Genomic DNA, 22,122 nt, shown 5'->3' with positions numbered 1-22,122 from the left:
TCATTTAATTATATAAAAAGTAAAAAAAAAAATTGCAAAATGTTTTTACCAGTCATGGTTATTTTAACATTTACTAATTTGGGTATAGCTAACATAGTTTAGAAAAAAAAAAAAAGATCATCTGTTTCTTTGTATAAAAAGCTGTCTTTAAAAAGAAAACCCCTACACATTTACCAACATTCCATATTGTTATGCTAAAATCTTTCCTACAGTGTACTAGCTCTCATCACTGAATCTAGACGTACTTAGATTATTACCACCACTTCCCAAAAATTTACCTTCCAAAACTGAAATGTAAGAGATTAGAAATACTAAATCTAACAATAAAGAATTTTATTTTATTATGACAGTGGTTTCACTACTTGTAGTCACTTTTACTGCCAAGTCAGTTTGTGGATAATTTAAGAAGTAATTTGCAATTAAGTTTTTATTTAAGTATATCTAAGTATGCATTGAGGGCCAGGTGCGGCGGCTCACACCTATCATCCCAGCACTTTGGAAGGCTGAGGTGGTAGGATGGCTTGAAGCCAGGAGTTCTAGACCAGCCTGGGCAACACAGTAAGAATCCGTCTCTACAAAAAATAAAAAAATTAGCTGGTGTGGTGGTGTGCGCCTGTAGTCCCAGCTACTTAGGAGGTTAAGGTGGGAGGATCACTTGAGCCCAGGAGCTCGAGGCTGCAGTGAGCTACAAGTGTGTCTCAGTCCTTCAGCCTGGGTGATGAAGTAAAACCTTGTCTCTTAAAAAAAAAAAGTATGCACTGAGGCCCAATGTTATCAGTTATTAACACAGGTAGATGTGCACACATGGACACACCTCACAGCAGCAGTAAAACAAATAAATTGAACTAGTAACTCTTACGTGGTGGCGTATATACTAGCAAGCACAATAGGCCCTTAACATCAATGATGAGAAAATGAATAAAGCAAGGGCACTTGTCAAACAAAAGGAGTATGACGTATCAGAGATAAATGGAAAAGGATGAAGGCTGTGTTGAATGTATGCAGCAGGAATGGATGGCTATGCTATCCAAGAAAGATGCTACCACCCAAAGGATCAAGTCTGAACCCCTTCCAGGGGGAGGCTGGTGTGGAACAGGACAGGCAGGCTGCAGGAGTGCACCAGGAGGAAGTGCAAATCCACGTGTTGAAAAGGAACTGCACCATCCCTGTTTGCAAACTGCTGTTGTATGCTCCTCTGGAGAAAGCCACCAGTCCAGGGCTTCTCCAACCTGATTGTGCATGAGTCACCCAGGGAATCCAGTAATTGGTAGATTCTATCTCCGCCCCTCTGGGGCAGGCCTGACATCTTGCATTTCTGATGAGCTCCAGGGATGCTGCTGCCCATGGACCACACTTTGGCAAGCACTGTCCTGGAGGACAGCCTGGCCAATAATAGGCAGAGGAAAAGAGAGTTTAACAGAAAGAATATCATCTGCCAGGCAGTGAACAGGAGACCTGGGCTTCCAGCTCTCCCTTTGTTTCCTGCTCTCAGGTCCTTTAGCTGTAAAACACAAGGGATCTCTTAGGTTCCTTTGTAGCTTTAAAAAATTGAGGCAGGAAGAAAGGTTTATGGCCTGAAGAGCTGCACCTCTTAAATCAGAGATTAAAGATGAGGACAGAGCTTTAGAGAATAAAAGGTTACTGAGGAGCTGCACATCTTCAAGGCGAGACAGGAAGAATTTACTTATTTTTATTGGAATGCCTCGACAAAAATACCAAATGACATATGCCCAGGGCTATTTTTGCAAAACAATGGATAAATCTGAGAATAACTCAAGTGTCCATCAATAGAGGACTGACTGAATGAACTTCCGTCAGTGTATAGCACAGAGTTATAAAAAGACAAGGGAATTCTCTGTATACTGACATTGAGTGAGTTCCAATATACAACGCTAAGTGAAAAAAAGAAAACCAGGGCTCAGAACAGTAGGTACCATGTGCTGCTTTATGAGTAAGAAAAAATACAAATATATCCATACTCTTTCCAAAAAGGGCAATGGAGGAGGGATAACCCCAGAACAAATAAAGACAGTTACCTATAAGGTGACAGGGATGGAAGGTGGCCTTAATACAAGAACGTAATAAGAACATAAACATAAACTATGTATCAAGTTAGTGGTGAACTCACATAGAGAAACATTATTTCACCTGACTTTGAAACCTGTTTTTATTGTCATCCCTGATGACATATGCTAAATAAAAAAGGACTGCCAAGAAATATTTAACTGCCTTCAGTAGTAATAAAGATAGCAAACTGTTAACAACGGTTGAGGCTGAGTGATGGGGTTTCATTATGCTGTTGGTTCTCATGTTATCTTCTCAATTTTAGTGTATGTTTGAAGAATAATTTAAAAATAGCTTTCCAAATAATCTTCTGGTTTTTTTTTTTTTGAGACAGGATCACACTCTGTCACCCAAGCTGGAGTGCAGTGGCGTGATCTCGGCTCACTGCAATCTCTGCTTCCTGGGTTCAAGCAATTCTCCTGCCTCAGCTTCCCAAGTAGCTGGGATTACAGGCAGGCACCACCATGCCTGGCTAATTTTTGTATTTTTAGTAGAGATGAGGTTTCACCATGTTGGCCAGGGTGGCCTCGAACTCCTGACCTCAAGTGATCTGCCCGCCTTGGCCTCCCGAAGTGCTGGGATTACAGGTGTAAGCCAATGCACCAGCCTAATCTTCTTTATCTAACATTAACATACACACACTGAGCAAGAATACAAGAGAGTCCAGGTTTGCAACAAAGACAACCTTAGTCCACCAAAAGTGAGTATCTATATATAAGATCTAAGATATAAGTAGGTAAGAAGGTGGGGATGTGGGGCCACACCAGACTCCTACTGCAAAGTAATAGATTCAGCATCTGTACAGACCTCACAGTATTCAAATACATTCTGTATTATCTCATTCTGTTTTTACAACAAAATTGTAGGGTGACTACTCTGCCCACCTGTAGCGAAGGTAAGTGACTCAAATTGATTCCAGCTCAAGTTCTTTCATCTGAAAGTCCAGTGCTTTTCATACTGGCCCCTCTGGTAGCCCCACTAACAGGAGTATGGGGCAGGAATGGGGTTCACGAACCTAAAGCCAACAATCTCCAGTAGTACATTAAAAATTCATGCTAATTTTTAACTTCGTTCCATAACGTATCCACGTTATCTTAATACGAAAACAGTGTATTTCATGACTTATCATTAATTAAAATAGGCCTGCATATGTATTTTGTGGCTTTACGGACCCAGAGGCCACAATTACTTATTCTGATTATCAGAGGCATTAAATGGCACCAGCCTCCCTGAGACAGTGATAGCTGTCACCCAGCAAAAAATGGGACAAGTCCCATTGTCCAACTAGCACGTTGCTGGTGGCATTTCCAGTTGACAGTACTTCAACTGGCACCTACAAATACATTTTCTGTTAATGTAACTTTTTAAACCTGAAAATTCTGTCTAGTCTTTTAAATACATCACTCAGAAATGAGTTAGTGAATGCAATGGAAAATAAATTAAAATCACATAATATGGTTTGAAATGGTTCAAAATTATCTGGGCACATTTTTGAAAGAGCCATTTCATGGCTACCCTGAGCAGGGAGCCGAGATAACAAAGAACATAACTTTGCAGCAGCCTATTTCAAAGAAAAAGAAAACAGTAAGATTGACTACTATAGCTGTTAACAAAATGGCAGCAATTTTGTTTGTGCTTTTTTAATAAACTTTTTTGTTTCAGACTTAGAGAATTATTATAAAGATAAGATAGAGTCTCCATGTACCCTGAAGCCAGTTTCCCCTATTATTAAGATCTACATTGGTTCAGGACATGTCTCACAATTAATGCATCAAGGTTGACTTATTATTAACAAAATTTCACACTTTATTTCCATTTCCTCAGTTTTTCCCTAATGTTCTAATGTTCTTTTTCCTGTTGCAAGATGCAATTTTCTTTCCATTTAAATTCAACCATAGGAAAGCTATTAAGCTAATAACAAATTCAGGCCTAAGAGACTAAAATGTTTCTCAAGGCATCCTTAGCTAAAGAAAAATGCAGATGTTGGATGAAATACCAGAGTCAGCTCTTCAACAAACCAACCTTCATCTATATAGCGTCAGAATCACCACTTCAGAGAACTTAAATGAACTTAAACTTAAACATGGTCTCAAACTTCTGGGCTCAAGCAATCCTCATGCCCCAGCCTCCTAAAGTGCTGGGATTACAAGCATGAGCCACTGCACCTGGTCTTCCACAGCATTTCGTATATGGTCAACCAGTACCGACGCTTTAGGCTGTGTGTCAGGTGCCATCCTGTGCAGTGTAGAAAGTGGAGCAGCACCCAGGCCTCTACCCACTAGATGCTTGCCAGCTTCACACCCCAGTCCCTCGAATATGACAATGAAAAATGTCCCCAGATACTGTCAAATGTCCCTTGTGGGGGAGAAGGCAAAACTGCCACTGGTTAAGAACCACTGGCTTTAAGCAATTCATCGTATGGATAAATATAACAAAATTTCTATCGCAATGTAAGAAGATGTCAACGTGGATTAAACAACTATTTTTAAAAACCTTTTATTAGACTATATAAATGAGTATTTGTCTTAGAAAATATAATCAGTATGAAAACCAAAGAAGGCCGGACGTGGTGGCTCATGCCTGTAATCCCAGCACTTTGGGAAACTGAGGCAGGCAGATCACCTGAGGTCAGGAGCTCGAGACCAGCCTGGCCAACATGGCAAAACCCCGTCTCTACTAAAAATACAAACATTACCTGGCACCTGTAATCCCAGCTACTTGGGAGGCTGAGGCAGGAGAATTGCTTGAACCTGGGAGGCAGAGGTTGCCGTGAGCGGAGATTGCGCCACTGCACTCCAGACCTGGGTGACAGAGCGAAACTCCATCTCAAACAAACAAACAAAAAAAAACCAAAGAAGCCGAATCATAGTTGTTCCTGTCAACTATTATGAATTAGTGCTTTGTAAAATAATAAATGTAATGTATAGGTTTAATAACTCCCTAGAAACAAGGAATTCAAATTAGAAATCATTCTTAACCCTTTCCATCCTAGGATTCTAAGGTAAACGTCAGATTCTATAACTAGCAGCCAAACCAATAAGCGTGAGGCAGAACTTGGTCTGGGAAAGAGGCCAAGACGGATAACCCATGACCACTGTGTGTCCCCCAGCTCCCCCACACTCCACCTTAGAGGACCATGGAAACACTGCCCAGGGATTCTTTTGCCACCAGCAATTAAAATAGGCCCCATTCCCTAAAACAAAATTAGGGCCAGGGAGTAGAAAAAATCCAGTTGGGAAGGACATACCTGATAAACGCTTTAGGCTGATGTCCCCAGCTTCTTACATGTCACTCTGCTTAATTTGGGATTGGAAGTAGCAAGGAATAAGCCAATAATCCACAGTTCTCAAGGGAAATCTGATAGGCTGCAGGATGGTGCCATCCAATTTTTTAAAAAGTGGTTTTAAAAGTTGTTTCTTAAAATAAATTTTTTAAAAAGGGCCACCTCTCATTTCTGCAGCTCTGAAAGCTTTTCTTTCATCTTTGTAAAGGTCTCGACATAAACATGTAGAAATACCACCATCACATATCTAGGTCAGAAGAAAGGGCTAACTTTACCTGCCCTACAGCTACTAGGCCAACCAGACAGCTCTTTCCTTTATGTAGGGATGCCAAGGGGTGTCCGAGCAGAAAGGTGAAGAAGGCAGGTCGGTGCCAAAGAGACCCAGGCTGTTATCACTTGCAGGTGAGAGCCTTTGATCAGCCACTGCCACCCCCAGCCCCACCCACTAGAGAGTGTGTGGGGCAGCGCCTTCCCTCAAGCAGGCTCAGGGGAAAGGCTTACCAGAAAGTCCTCGGATTTTAGGAACCCTCAAGCCCTCCACCCAACAGGCTGCTCTGTGGTTGCTTTCTTCTGCTGAACAGCTTTGGTTCCACCTCATCAGTCTCAGCCCAAATTCCATCCAAGGCAAAGAGAGCACATAAAGAGAAAACTGGCCATGCCCAGTTTCTACAGGTGGGCAGGTGACTGGCAGGGAAGGGATCACATGGGAGGACCATGGAGCTCGGCCTGTGCATACTAACCCAGCTCAGTGTTAATCAAGGCAAAAGATCATTTACATTAAAGATCATTAACCAGGTATTTGGGTCCCTTGGCAAGAGGTGAGAGTTCACAAGTTGAAAAATACATCTGGATCAAGGGGCAGCCGCTTGTTGCCAAACACAGGTGTGGGTAATTTCAGGAGAAGGGCATGTCAATGGCAAGGAAGGAGCAGAAGCAAATGGGGGCGTCTCAGGAGGGGGCCCCGTTTCCTTCTTGTAAAGCTGCTCCCACCCACAGCTATACTCCATTCAATCAGGTTTATGTGCTGTTCTTCCTTGTCCCTTATGAAGTAGAACCATCACCTTGCGTGCAAAGCAGCTTACAGGTAACGAATTATAAACAGGTTAAGGTTTATGGCATTTGTCTTGCCAATTTTCCATCTCTCAATAGAAACATCTCCTTTTAAGGTGACGGCCCAGGCTCTATCATGGCAAGTCCCACCCAAAAAGGAAGGCACTTCCTTCCCTATTCACTAAACCACTTTGCTGTTCCTCCCACATCCAGGGACCCAATGCCACACAATTCTCAAGCACAACGAGAAGTCGCCATCAAGCAAACAGGGTCAGAAGTTCAATTTCACACATTACCAGCTGCCACGGTTTTGAAGATTTCTGGCAAATGTTCTTTCTGACATGCTTCAAGTTGCTGCACATGCTCGGTGCCCTCCTCCTCACCATCTCCTCTTCCCCCTCATAAAAATCATCAGGAGCTCCTGTCTCAGCCTTTGTCTAACTAAGGCAGCCTGAGACTTTCTCATTGTTTATATAGAATTATCCAAAAAGAGCAGGCACTGCCCTGGTTTTCTATTCCAGCATTAACCTAATTCAATTTTCCTCAAGTTATATGTTTACCGGAGAGTATTACCTGTGGCTGATGTTAAAAAAAAAAAAAAAAAAAAAGAGAGAGAGAACAGAAAAGTAGAGCCCCAATATCCCTGCTAGTAAGATTAGGTCAAAGAAAAAGACAGATTAATTTCTACGTCTTTTTTAATGGCACATAACATGGGTAGTCTTTAACTTAGAGTAAAGGAAAACATAAGTGCCAGTTTTATTTTCTCTTAAAGGGAATAACAGTTTGTATGTTTGAGGGCTGAAGAATGTGGTAAAAGACAATGAGTAATGATTAGGCACCTCATTTACAATTTTTTAAAGTTCCTAACTGCATGTTTATCCATATAAGAGCAAAATCATTTAATCTGTGTGAATACATGTAAAAACTCAAGTTAGGGGTCATGTGACTCATCCCCAGGTATTTCCTGTAAAGGTTATAAAACAAATGAGAAAGTGTGTGTATCCCAGGAGGTGAATCTAAAACAATAGAGAAGTATGTTGTCCCATCATGAGCTGGCTGATTGCATTAACTATGCTCTAAATTGAACTTATTTCACAGTGAAGCTTACAAAGAATCAAATTTTAAATAAAAGATCTGTCCTCGCTTCACCTGAGGTTTTGAACTCAGAAATTTGAAAATTTCTGAACTCTGCATGACAGATGCCTTTACAGTGTCTATTTTTGACATTTCAGGAACACAGTGATGACAAACGCAGTAATTTATTCATAAAAGGGGGGAGAGGCAACAGAGCAATATCTGTGTAATTTTTGACTGCACCACCCTGAAGAAAAGAGGTTGCAAACAAGATGATACAGGTTAAATACATAAATAATTAAAATGTTTTCACTGTGCCGCCTTTTGATTTTGAAGCATGCAAAAAATGTCTAATGGACATTTTAAAAAGAAAGCAAGCAAGTTCAAATAATCCCCCTAATCCTGCACATTTGGGTTAAAGCTAATGGATTCACGGTAAGAGAACCTTCTCCTGATGCTGTGGGCACCAATAGAGTAATAAAGGGAATGGAACCTTCGGTGGCACTTACCAGATTCCAGGCAGGAAGAGCTCGTCTGAAGTGGGGAGCGGAGAGGCAGGCAGGTCTAGATGCAGATGGTCTGTTTCCCCTAACAACAGCAAGGGCGGCGAGGAGAAATCCTTGTCTCCGCCAGCTCCCGGCCAGGTAACCAACAGCCTGGAGCGGGAGGTGTCGTGCTGGGGAGGCACCGTGTGGACAGGGCTCTGCAGCCGCTCCCGCCCAGGTAGGGCCTCTCGCAGCCACCCACCCAGGCACCCTCGTGCGGCTTAAGCCTGTCTGAGTTGGAAGCTGCTGCCGCGGATGACTGCCTCTCTCGAATCGGGAGCAAATTCAAATGTGGGGAACACGGAAGTGCCTCATCAGAGGCAGCAGAGCCAATGACTATAGGAGGAACTTCGTGTATTCAAGAGACACAAAAAAGCAATTCAAACCACAGCCCCACAATGCTGCCCTTGCAGCAAAACAACATCAGGGACGTTATGATAACAGCCAACTTGCCATGAGACATGTGTATACCTGGCTTGGCCCAGGTGACCCTGGAGCCTCAGGGATCCCTCTCAGGTGTATGGAATGCCCCTTTTGGAATATCAGTGGCATCTTTTCCTAAATGTCCATAGCAATGTTAAAAAGGAATATATTCAAGGCAATAAGGAAACTCCTCTAGATACTTCTGTTTAAATAACTGTCCCACTGTCCTCACATACAGGGCATGAGCCTGTATTTTCATCAGCCAAAACTAGCTTTGGATCCCATCTCCCCTAGCTTCGTGACATCCAGCAAGCTTCTTGTCCTATGCCACCTTTGGCGTTCTTGTTTGTAGAAACAGCCTTGAAACCTCCTTCACGTGCTGCTTTTGGACCACAGGTCCTGCAATCAATGTGCTTTTTTTTTTTTTTACATTTTCTTGCCTTTCACAGTTCCCCGTGGCTCTAAAAGTATTATCCAAAATCAACCAGTCACCCCTTTCACCTTCTCTCAGTTTAAAAATGGATCCAGTGCATACCCAATAGCAAAATATTTTCCTCTTTACTCTCATTTTTTTTTTTTTTTAACTAATGTCTCCAACAGATTAGGGAGGCCAATTTGAAAATCATTTTTGCATACAATGGTCAAAGAAACAGATCCCATGACCCCGCAGCCCAAACCCTGCCAGGGACAAGAAGTTGCAGCCCAAGGCAGAGGGAGTTTCTTCTGTTTAAAGTTCTGTGTAAATTCCCATTTCAAGGCCAAGAATAGGCCCCTTTTAAGAGCCAAGAGTGTTGAGGAAAATAAAGGCTTTTTTGAGCCAAAAGGTCTTATTCTTGAATACTCCCTTTTAAAAGGCAATTATTTCTTACAATGGGAATTTACAGCTTACTTATATTAGCACTCTTCGATAAGATAAGAACGACCAGGGCATGGGTGACCGGCCCAACACTTATCAAGTGACTGTCCATGGGAGGGGGAGATGCAGAGTCCCACCTGGGCCGAGAGGCCGCATCACCATCTGCTGGTGGCTCCTGCATTTTACAGTCATGAGCCCTACACCATCTTCCATCTCCTCTGTAGCAGGCAGCCCATTAGAATTCCTGCTTTATTACATTAACGTTCTCACAGCTTAGTTTGGCTGCTCAAGGACAAACTCTTGTTCTTTCCCACCAGATCTTCTTTCCAACCTTAATTCTTTCCCACAGACTCATAATCAGGCCACTAACGACAGCGGGGAGCGTAAAAGTTCTCTTCCCTACCCACCTCACGTGATGCGGTGACACAGAACGAAATTCACAACACACATGGAGAAAAGGAAAACAACCAATCCTTCCCCAGAATGGAACAGCTAAGAGCCAACGCTACTGAAAAGCATGGGGCAGGCATCTCCACTGAGTGCCAGGAAGAAGCCAGGTGAAGACCCAGGAAATAAATCAAAAAAGGGACAGCCTTTGAGCTGGTCCCTGACCAGTGAGCAAGACTTAGCTGGGCTCAGGCAAGCTGTTCTGTGTGGCTAGAGTACAGAATATATTGGAAATCAGGGAGGTCAAAAACAATGAGCAGGAGATATCGGAAGAAATGTTCCTAACCACTTCACTCTTCCAAAGCCTTCACCCATCCCTGGTGAATATATCTAGGTCCAGCAGGGTCTCAGAAGCAGATGCCAACCTGAGGGGAATATTTACCAGACGACGTGAAGGCTGTGGAAAAAGAAGAAATTGGAAAATTCATTATTTAAGCAGTGTCACTGGGATACTCTCTAAAATGATACCAGTAATTTCTAAAAAAGATCTAGGGGGAAGAGAATAAATCTGGGTTTTACAGGCAGCTGTGATGACGCCTGGGTGACCAGCTGTGCCACAGCTGGCAAATGTGTCTACACATAGTAGTGACATCTGTTTGCAGTATGACAGGAGAGGGTGCCTCTTTTAGGTACTAAGGAAGATAGGAATTATCACAGAACTTCATACCACATAAAAGGTCCTGTATCTTACTTCCATTACCCCAGTACATTATTTGCAAGTCTGTGAAATTAAGTATATGATTGGTATTTAGTTTAATTTTATACCAGAGTAATTCAAGAGGTAAATTTCAGTACCTTCTGTCTTCCAATCAGATGTACATTCTCATATATAAAATATTCCAAAGAAATAGCTGATAAATAAAATGACTTAAATCATGAAATACAGTCTGACATCTGACCTCATCCACACCCTATACACTGGCCTTACTCTCCTCTTAGCCACTTCACTATAAACACCTTTGCAACTGCCACAGGTGCATGCCCCAAACCATACAGGCTGTTGTGCTGTGTTGGAACGTGATCACATCAAACTAGGATATCAGTTGTTTAAAATGATCAGAAGTGAAGAAAGCAGGCAGAAAGACAAGTCTATACATTAAAGGATCCTTTTCTTTCTTTCTTTCTTTTTTTTTTTTTTTTTTTTACATCTGCAAATCTATGGCCCATGTTCAAGTGCCAGGCTCAGCTCAAATCAGCAAGTGATGATAAATTCCTGGAGGCCTAGAACTCCGTGTTCTTCTTCTCCCAGTACAGTGCCTTTCAACATAAATAGATGGTTGCTGAACTCCCCTGAAAGAAAGAGACAAGTACCTGTGGGCTGCATCACCATCAGCGAACCCAGCAGACAGCACAGATGCCTGCATTCAGCTAGGTAGGAAACCGACCATATAAGCAGTGAAAAGCATGTCAAGACAGCTAGTAAAAACCATTAAAGTGAGTGGTAAACTGTTGAAAGGCTAACATGAATCACTAAACTAGAGAAGCTAGGAGTCAAGAGACCTGAGAACTAACCCTAATGATGCCCTTAAATACCTTCTTTACTTAAGATAATTTAATATCTTAACCTTTGAGAAAATAGGAAGCCTATCACAAGACAGGCAAAAGGAACTTCCCTGCCACTGTCTCCCCTTGTTACCAAATTAACGATGGCACCTTACACACAGTCAATCGTGCCTCAGAACCAAGAAATCATTTCTGATCTTGAACAATGCATTTAATGTCTGTATGTTAAGATGACAGCTCCTTGTCACACAGTTTAATGGTCCAGGCTCACATATTTAGGAAACCAGGATTGAAAAGCCAACTCAAATGCTATCATCATTAAGTTTTTAAAAATTATTATTATTTTCTGTAGCTCAGGCTGGAGTGCAATGGGGCAATCTCAGCTCGCTGCAACCTCCAACTCTCATGCTCAAGCCATTCTCCCACCTCAGCCTCCCAAGCAGCTGGGACTACCGGTGCGTGCCACCACACCAGGCTAATTTTTGTATTTTTTGTAGAGATGGGGTTTCATCGTGTTACCCAGACTGGTCTCGAACTCCTGAACTCAAGTAATCCAGCTACCTCAGCCTCCCAAAGTGTTGAGATTACAAGTGTGACATTAAGCAAGTTTTTATCAAGCTTGTACCATGTACCTTGTCAGCAATGGGGTTTCCCAGATTGAATCCCAATCCCAGCATTGGAGTTTCCCAGATTGCTTCCCCTTGAAGCACTGGGGTTTCCCAGATCAGGGCTCACCTCTCACTGCCCACCAGGTATAACTTTTCTGAAATCACCAATTATATGCCTGTTATCTGTGCATGCAATTTACAACTTTGGTTACACACTGAAGGTGGCAGGAGTATATATGCTGGTTATACACCAAGTTCTAGCTTAATGTGATTGTTTTGTAAGAAGACTATCTCACCAATAAAATTTTAAGTTGTACATACCAAGGCCAATGTTTTTCTTAGCAATTTACCTATTATAGCAGAGCTAACCTTCAGATCACCTCAGTCCAGGGAACTTAGCTGCAAAACCCAAATAAATAGAAACAAACCTCTGGATTCTGAAATAGGGGCCATCGAAAGCCAGGCCCTTGATCTCAGAGCTTCATTAACCGACTGTAACACAATTCTGAACAAGCTTCATTACTGAGCTTCCCATTACAGAGATTAGGCTTCTAATCAGCAATAAAGCATGTCAAATAGCATTACTGTCTCTCCTATAGGAACCAGACACACCAAACACACCAGAAAATGTGGTGACAGGGGCGTTATTCATTGATACAAATGGCAATTAAAAATCTCAGCCATTATAATTATCAACAGTCCACTTAAAAATCAGTTTGTTATAAGTTCTTTTTATCACTAGTTTTTGTTTTTTCTTTCTTAAAATATTATATTTTTAGAGACAGAGTCTCACTGTGCCACCCAGGCTGAAGGGCAGTGGTATATTCATGACTCACTGCGGCCTTGACCTCCCAGGCTCAAGCAATCTTCCCACCTCAGCTTCCTGAGTAGCTGGGGCTACAGGCACATGCCACCACGTCTGGCTAACCTTTTAAAAATCTGTAGGTATGGGGTCTCACTATGTCACTCACTATGTTCAGGATGGTCTTGAACCCCTGGCCTCCTAAAGTGCTGGGATTTTAGGTGTAAGCCACCATACCCAGCCTTTTTTATCACTGTTACATCTTCTATTTGATGGTAGAAAAAGACAGATTTATATAATGGAGGTAAAAGGTAAACTAAGAAGTATAAATCATAGGTTCTCACTCAAAGAGGTAACTTTAATATCTAAATCTAAAATAAACCCTTCCAGTAGTAAATGCAATAGATTCTTCACAAGAAAAGTGTATATACATATCCTGTATACAGACACACTTACACATATACATACTTAGTTAGAATAAAAGAAAATAAACACTCATGAGCCTGCTTCTCTGAGGTTATGCTACTAATACATTAGGGCATTAATACCCTTTCAGACCTTCATCTATATTTCTGTATTATGTGTTTCCTAAGATGAGATCAAATTATACAACCCAATCTACAGCTTACTTTTCATTCTATGTTATAAAATGTTTCCATAACATTAAATACTTATCTGCAACATCATTTCTAATGGCTTTATACTATTCCATTATAAAGATATACCATTATTAAGCTAATTTAGGGTGCTTCAACTTTTTCATTATAAGCAATGCTTCATCTTAATAGCTAACTCTTTAGGTATATGATACACGCATACTCTCTTTGGATATATAAGGATAAAATATAACTTCAATACTTCCTTAGGAAGAGCTTCTTTGAATGAAGTGTGTTTGCTAGATCAACAGGCACGCACACTCTTCTTTCTATATATTTGATACTTTGGACAATATGTTAATTGAAGAAAATTTAGAAAATCAGAAAAAGCAAATATAACTTATACTCCTACCACCCTAACATAATGTTAATAGTTTGCATACCCTCTCCAGTCTTTTCTAATTATATCTTTTTTCCCTAAAAACGATTTCGAATACTTGGTTTGGTTTGACTGGAGTTTTGATTCTTTTTTAGAGAATTCCACATAAGAGATTCCATTTACCTACTTTAATAACATGAATCGCAAAACTCTTATTCAATAAAGATATGAAATATAAGACACTTGACTTCTGCTGGATGACCCAATGTGGAAAGAGGAAGGGATGAAGTAAGGAGAGAAAGGCGGGGATGGAGGAAAAGGAGAAGGGATTGAGGTGTGCCCACCGCTGTGGGTCATGGGCTTCACTATGAGCTATCACTACCTCTGAAGTCACTCAGTGACCATTAGTTACAACAGACGAGTTCATGTAAAGAAAAAAGCCAAAATCACTGGCCAGAGAGGAAATCACCCCGGGCTGACCAGGATGTGTGCAAGGTCCCACCTCAACACACCTGAATTCTGATTTACACGTTCGTTACTGGACTTGAGGGCTGCTAACTCCTTAAGCTGGCTGCCAGCAGATGCACTTGTTCTGAACTTGGACAGCCCCCTAGAGAGCCCAAAACTCACAAAAGTCTAGCTGTACAGGTTAAATATGCCCAAGGCAAATCGAGGGTTTTAAAACATAGCCATTTATACTCTAGGCTCATTGTTTGTAAGTCATTTTCTTCCTCCAGGTGTATTATTTCAACTCCTGGGGTGTAAAGGTCACTGCCTGTGGTTTGGGTTTTGGAAGAGATGTACCCCAGAGCACACCAGGGCTATGGAGTTCAAGTGGGGAATGCACCAGATGGGGCTGAACTTTTAAAGACAAAAGATCCTGTTGCTGCCTTTCAAACAGCAGGCTTAGCAGACAGAGAAAGGCAGCGACAACCTGACGTGGGCTTTATAAAGTCTAAAAATAGGCACTTGCAGCAGAATGGTTTCTTTAGAGAACAATTTTAAAGATTCCCAGGAGGTGTCAGCTGTTCACCAGATATCGGATGAGGATGAAGGCTTTCTGAGCTGTCAGGGGATCGCAAAGCCCATGATGAGGGCACCTGAGACAGATGAAGAAAAGGTCTTGGTTCAAAATCCTGATCAGGACAAAGCGGCCTGGGAGAGATCTCTGATTTAGGACAGCAGCACTCAACAGGAGCTGAGAATCCACTCCTGGCTTCTACCTTGCCACACAGACTGACTGGAAGACTATTAGGCCATGCAATCACTTTCACTAGAAAGACAATGAATTAACCCACTTTCAAGACTAACAACTACAGATTACTTGCGAAGAGACAGTCTTCTCCATAATGCAGGTATTAATATGCATCTGCTTAGCTTCCATCATTCAAAAACAATGTTGGAGGCAGGTAGGTTAGTGCAAAGCCCTGGCCACCAATGCGCTGTTATATGGAAAGTCAAGGGCAGAAGCTGTGGGACCAGAGCAACACAGGGCTTGAGAGTGCACCGGGGCCAGATTCAAATTGGACGTGCCCCATGGCACACTGGAATACAGGCCAGGACAGAATTAGGAGCCCCAAGCCTAGTCCTGCCTCCCCATGTAACTTCAGGTCCTTGAGGGAACAAGCAGCCTCCCAGACTCTCAGTTTCCCGGTCTGCAGAGGTGGACCCACTCAGTGGTTCCTGACCCTGGTCACCCACATCTCACTCCAGGCCAAGGAAGTCACTTGCTCTGGACCGAGTCTTGGCAGCAATATGTTTTTGGAGCTCCCAGGTGACGCTAATGCCGGGACAGGCTTGAGAACCACTGGTACTAGGGTCCCTTTGAGCCCTACGTTCTGTATGCACATTTTCACTCATCTCTGTTTTCTCCCAGTAGGCCAGTGAAGAGGTGTCTGATGAAAGGAGAAATGAGGTGCTGGAGGACCGTCCTGTGGGTTGGCCTGGGCGTCAGGCACAGGTCCTGGTCTCAACTGGACTATCGCTGAACGGAGGCCTTGACCGCACATTCCCTTGGAAGGACTCTTTGCTTCCACATTCTGAGCACTGTCCTGCTTTTGTTCAAACTCCTTTCTTTTAGCCCTCAAAATACATCTCACATCCCTACCATGAAGTTTCCCCTGGATTAAATGGAGGCATAGTAGCGAAAAATGCAAACAAGAGATAACATAGACTCAAGCACATTCCCAGCTCTTTAGAAAGCAAGAACTGAAGCTTCCTGAGCTAGCAGCACATTCATATTCTCTCTCCCTTGAACTCAGACCAAAAAGAAATGAAATGCACATGGGGGTGGGGGGCAGTGGTGAGGATTTTCTGATTTTTAATGTGATTTCCATATTTGCTTTCAGAATACAAGTTCCATCTGCTTCTTTTTTTATGAGAAAAGGAAATCTTGCATTTAATCGTCTTTGAATATTACTAATTTTATATTTCAAGTATCTGGTAATTTGATTTTCATAATTAATCCTAAAATGTGTTCAGAACACAAAAAAACTCAATACCATGTGAAGAGAAGGGAAACGAAAAAAGTCCTATTTTCATCTACTACAGAAAATACTAAGTCAAAGGTTTATATGTAATGAAGCATACTGGATTTAAATCCTAATCATGTATTTTTTAGATTTAAATTTTTTCTTTATTGCTCTTCTGATTTATAAGAACCTAAGAAAAGGGTTTCCCTTCTTACTCCTTCTTCCCCGGTCCCCGCCCTCTGCTGATTTTCCTTCCAAAGGCTGCCCTTCTTACCCATTCCCTGCCCTTCAGTCCCCCACCTGCCTAGTTCAGTGATTCAGTGAGCAGTAAGTGCAGAAAGCCAATGCCCAGAAGATTAACACAAACTTGTCAGGTTGTCACAAAGTTTTTCTGGGTTCTCCAGGCCCCTCTAGAGCCAGCTCATTTGAAGCAGACAACTGCTGGCCAACAAAGACTGGAAGCCACGGAGACAAAGGAAACCCATTTTTCTGAAGACCCTCCGTGGGGTCTTGAAAAGCCTGTGCACTAGGCTTCATGCCCGGCCCTTCCTACTGAGTGGCCTTCTCCACTGCCTGCTGCTTAAAGGCTTCCCAAGCACCTATTAATTTCAAAGATCACTTTCCTGCGTGAAGACATGCCTGAGAGCATGAACAAGAGTTCTCAGACTGAAAGCAGAAAACCAAGATTCTTAATTAAATGATCAAGTGAGAACCCCATCATTTACTGGTGGTGTAGACCAGTGGCTCCCAGCTCTGGCTTTCATTCCAATCACCTGAGAAGCTGGAAATGCCAGGGCTGCAGACCAGCTGAATCAGAAGGCCTGGAGGCAGGGCCTCAGCATACCAGGTGACTGGCGTGCAGTGAGCATGAGAAGAGAGCCTATGCAAGCACACTGGAATGCAGCTCCAACTCCGGCACTTAAGTCTGCTGTGACTTAAGCAAGATGCCTAACCTTTCTCATCCTCCATTTTTCTTATCTGGAAAATGCCAATAATAATCCTTACCTCCTAAGATTGATTGATGACTATGATTTAATTATGCCATATAAAGCTACAGTGTCTCAAAATACAGTAGGTCTCAGCCTCTGCTGCTTCATCTATAAAATGCGAATCAGAATAGAGAGAATGATCTGCTGGGAGTGTGAAAAGGAAATGAAGACAGAAGGGAGTGTGACTCACATATTATAAAAAAAAAATGAATTCACGATGGGCTAGAGGCCAATTTACAGAACATCCCATTCTCCTGCTCACATCAGGGGTAACTCAACACAGCCCAGTAAAATACAGGCCGTAAGCTCTGCAGGAGCCACCATCTCTCTCTCTGCAAATGCCAGCCTAGGGCTGACATCCAATGGAGAAAATCAGGCTGAGAATAAAACCTGCAGAGGGCAGAGGGAGGTGGGGAGAGAAGGAGAAGGGATGCTGATGTCTCAACACAGGTTCAAACTGTTGTTTAATGGACCCTTTTCTGTTGTTTCTAATCTGTGACTGTCAGCTAGGGAATGCATGTTCTTGTGCATCCTTCTCTGTACGCGTGTGCGTATGCATCCTTCTCTGCACGCGTGTGCATATGTATCCTCCTCTGTGCGCGTGTGCATACGTATCCTTCTCTGTACATGTGTGCATATGTATCTGCTGCATCCTTCTCTGTACGTGTGCATATGTATCTGCGGCACGAACTGGCAGAACTGGGAGTGCTGGGTCTAAGAGTACAGGCATTCATCATTTTATTTTATTTTACCTTTTAATTTTAATTTTAATTTTTTTTTGAGACAGTTTTGCTCTTTTTGCTCAGCCTGGAGTGCAACGGCGCGATCTTGGCTCACTGTAACCTCTGCCTCCTGGGTTCAGGTGATTCTCCTGCCTCAGCCTCCTGAGTAGCTGGGATTACAGGCATGCACCACCACACCCGGCTAATTTTGTATTTTTAGTAGAGATGGGGTTTCACTATGTTGGCCAGGCTGGTCTTGAACTCCTGACTTCAGGTGATCCATCCACCTAGGCCTCCCAAAGTGTTGGGATTACAGGTGTGAGCCACAGTGCCCAACCAAGCATTTGTCATTTTTATACATATTTCCAAATAGCTAGAGGTTGTACCCACTTAATTGCCCTCCAATGATAGTTTAAGGGTAGCTGTGATAGAAACCGGCAGTATGTTCCTGCTTGTCTGTTTTTACACTTGATATAATATACATATATTTTAAGACATATTCATCAGTCTGGTCATTCATAGCTTCTCCAATTTGGGGTTGATGAAATGAAACTGCTTTAAGCCTCTTTTTTAAAGACGTGGACATCGGGAGTTTTAAAGTGTTTCATACGGAACAGGTATCATTCCCTTTGAAATCTGGTTCTACTAATGGTGCTAATTCCAAGCTCCCTACCAAAAGCTTACAGGGAAGTGAGCTACAGTCTGGGGTAATCCAGCTCCCACGGTCCGATCACAATTAAGACCTCCCTGTCATTCCTGTGGCACTAAATGCTAACCAGGAACCTGTGCCTGCTGTTCAACTGCACATTTGCACCATACTGCTGCTACAAGTACAGTGCCTTGAGAGCAAGGACCATGACTAACGCCGTGCATGCCTGGTGCTGATGAAACTGTAAACAAATGGCCTAATTCGCTCTCCCTTGCAGGGTTAGGTCCTGTTTGGGAAAAAGGGTGAGCAGCACTTAGGAGAATACTTTCTTTTCTTTTTTTTTTTTTTTTTTTTTTTTTGAGATGGAGTCTCGCTCTGTCGCCCAGGCTGGAGTGCAGTGGTGCCATCTCGGCTCACTGCAAGCTCCACCTCCTGCGTTCACGCCATTCTCCTGCCTCAGCCTCCTGAGTAGCTGGGACTACAGGTGCCCGCCACCACGCCTGGCTAATTTTTTGTATTTTTAGTAGAGATGGGGTTTCACCGTGTTAGCCAGGATGGTCTCGATCTCCTGACCTCATGATCCGCCCGCCTCGGCCTCCCAAAGTGCTGGGATTACAGGTGTGAGCCACCATGCCTGGCCTTAGAAGTCTTAATAGCAGAAGTTAAAATGAACAAAATAGGCTGTAAATAGGAAAGAGGGTAGAAGTTAAACAAAAATAATTCAAAATTAATCATGTTTCCACCTGCAATGTTCAGGATAACAAAAAGTCTTTTTTGCAAACTTACGGTGAACCCAGTAAAAACTTGGGTAACTGAAATCTGATGAAACAATCTGAAATGACACCCACAAGAGCAGGAAAAAGCTATTTACAGGCCCGTGCGTGCAGCATGGAGCTTCGAAGTGAATACTCAATCAACTCGGTAAGATGCAACATGAAAAGCTATCTCCAAGGAGGGGGGTGCTGCAGGTGAGCAGCTGGCTCAGAGCCCAGGTGGAGAGTGTTTGTTCTACCTAGCCAGAGAGCAGGTTGAAAGAGGACATGGCCTGTGAATGTGCAGCTCAAGAAACACTTTAAGAACTAGCACAAATGCCACTCTCTGGGCAAATGTTTGTAGCAAGCACGGCTGACAGAGTACAGGAAACCGTCTACTCCTGTGTTGTGCCAAACCCGTATTAACTTCAACAAGGACAGCACCAAGTCGAAGAGTCCAAAGAAGAGACCCAGAGCTAACAAACAAGGCACAGGGTTTATTTGGAAGAACTTATTTGCAGGGTGGCCCAGTGGCACTGGGCTGGACAGCAGAACTTCAACTGCTTGTAAAAAGCACGCAGCTTATACAGCACCTTCACTTACCACCCTCCTCCCAGCAACCTCCATGTGGCAACCCTCATTTCTTCAGTGACTGCTGTCAGGTATGTCTGCCATAAGGGTCATTCTCAGGGTGTGCTGAAGTTACTGCTGTCAGACGCTTCTCCCATACAACCTGGAGCATTACTCCTATGGGAAGATGTGGTCCCAGTGACAACCCAGGTTACCAGGAAGAAGCCTCCTCAGGCCAGGTCTCCTATGACAGGGGACCCAGCAGTGAGGGAGAAGAGGGAGTATCTTTCAAGGTACCTTCCTCTGCAGTTGGCCAAACACTTGAAATAAAGGAATGCAGAATTTAAGCTCTGAGCAGTCAGGACCTCCCTGCATAGTGCATACAACACTACAAGGGCTGAAAGAAATATCTGAGAAACCAAGGCACAGGCCAGGCGCAGTGGCTCACGCCTGTAATCCCAGCACTTTGGGAGGCCGAGGTGGGCAGATCACTTGAGGTCAGGAGTTTGAGACCAGTCTGGGCAACATGGTGAAACCCCATCTCTACTAAAAATACAAAAATTAGCTGGGTGTAGTGGCAGGCGCCTGTAGTCCCAGCTACCTGGGAGGCTGAGGCTGCAGTGAACTGAGATTGCGCCACTGCACTCCAGCCTGGGCGACAGAGCAAGATTCCATCTCAAAAAAGAAAAAAAAAAAAAAGGTATCAATGCCTAGGTCACCAGAGAGAGCTGCAGGAACTGTCCTAAGAGCCCTGAGAATAAATCTTAATGTCTGCAACTGCAAAGAAAATAAACTTTATTTTAACATCATCTCAACTGACACTTTTTCTCCCTGAGTGCCTCCCTCATTTTCTGTCCCACTGAAGGCATGCATGGTTTTTGTTAGTATTTGTAACATTAAGAGATGTTAAAGGAAAGGAAGGACTTTATTACAAAATGAGCAGATACATTCCCCCTCGCAGTTTCCTCTGTGGGTGTGTTCAGCACCCCCTACTCTGTTTTCAGTTCTTTGCTACACATATCCACTTAGGCAATCTGCCCAGGTTTCTTGCACCAAGACTTAATGGACTCTTTCCCCTGCCCCTGGTAGAATTTTTATCAAAAACAAAACTCAAGCATCCAGAGAGAAAATCACCCAACCTTGCATTTTAAAAAATTTAAATTAAAAATTGTTGCTACCATGGTTGAGGGTGTCACAATCATCAGTCTGAAAAACAATGCCATCTACAAAGTTAGCTATAGGGAAGGGATGACAATACAAAAAAAAATGTGTTAAAGACCTCTCTAGCCTCTTCTGAGTCTCTTTCACATCACAGATTGTTCCATTAACTTTTTAATAATACTAAAAACTCCTGCAATCTCAGAACCCTATGAAAGGGGAAATTTCTTTTTATTCCAAAGCCAAATACAAATCCTTTTGAGATGAACCTTAGCTGTTACCATAAATAGCATGGATATAGGCAACTATTTATATAACAATATTTTTCTATATGAGGAATTCCTTTCTTAGGCCAAGACAGAAGGATCGCTTGAGGCCTTGAGGAGTTCAAGACCAGCCTGGGCAATACAGCGAGATCCCTGTATCTACAGAAAAATTGAAAAAAAAAAAAATTAGCTGGGCATGGTTGCATGCACCTATGGTCCTAGCTATTTGGGAGTCTAAAGTAGGAAGGTTGCCTGGGCCCAGGAGTTCAAGGCTGTAGTGAGCTACAGCTGCACCACTGCACTCCAGTCTTGGTGACACAGAGAGACCCTGCTAATTAATTAATTCATAGATAGATAAATTCCTTTCTTAAAGAAACTTGGAAGAGTGTTGAAGTTCTGGTTCATAACTAAACATTTAAAACTAAAAATGAATCCTAAACATTTTATCTCTGGGACTATATGAAATGAATACAGTACTCTTCATTTGAAGAATTTAATTTTTTCCCACTATTGGTTAATTATTCCTTTTTAGTGACTGGCATTTTATTTGGATGATTCTACAAGTTTAAGAAATTCTCTGACAGAAAAGAAAGAAATAAAGGGGAAACAAAGTTTAAGACTATGTATTATCTACTTTAAAACTAGCTATGTAAAAAGTAGAAATTACTTAAATAAAATCTTTTTCTCCTCTGCGTAAGTGTCACTATTTGAGAATGACTTAAATACCTGCTGAAACACACAAAATGTGAATTAACGATGTCCTCTGAAAAAGAACTCCAATCGACTATTTGATTCCTGTATCATTTTATTTAGCTAGAACAAAAATGCACCTGACAATATGGCCACCAGAGGGTGCCGTAACCCCCCAATACACCTCGATAGAGCCAGAGCAAGAACAGACAGTCAAGAGGTCTT

The 22,122-nt window shown here is 42.6% G+C and overlaps 1 protein-coding gene across 12 annotated transcripts in view; it reads right to left on the bottom strand.

The window, feature by feature from the left end:
* NEDD4L (NEDD4 like E3 ubiquitin protein ligase) overlaps nt 1–22,122 on the bottom strand; it is a 364,635-nt gene that overhangs the window by 199,151 nt on the left and 143,362 nt on the right. For 5 of the 12 annotated variants that reach the window (XM_063653750.1, XM_063653749.1, XM_063653751.1 and 2 more), the window contains exons 3-4: nt 10,125–10,139; nt 7,981–8,127 (exon numbers count right to left, since the gene is read on the bottom strand). The exons of the other annotated variants lie outside the window; for them this stretch is intronic. In XM_063653750.1, coding sequence (XP_063509820.1) covers nt 7,981–8,127; nt 10,125–10,139 — 162 coding nt within the window. The remainder of the gene's footprint in view (nt 1–7,980; nt 8,128–10,124; nt 10,140–22,122) is intronic. 12 annotated transcript variants of the gene reach the window in all.

The sequence above is a fragment of the Pongo pygmaeus genome, chromosome 17, assembly GCF_028885625.2.
Source record: "Pongo pygmaeus isolate AG05252 chromosome 17, NHGRI_mPonPyg2-v2.0_pri, whole genome shotgun sequence".
Lineage (NCBI taxonomy): Eukaryota > Metazoa > Chordata > Mammalia > Primates > Hominidae > Pongo > Pongo pygmaeus.
This window is presented reverse-complemented; position numbering and strand designations above follow the sequence as displayed.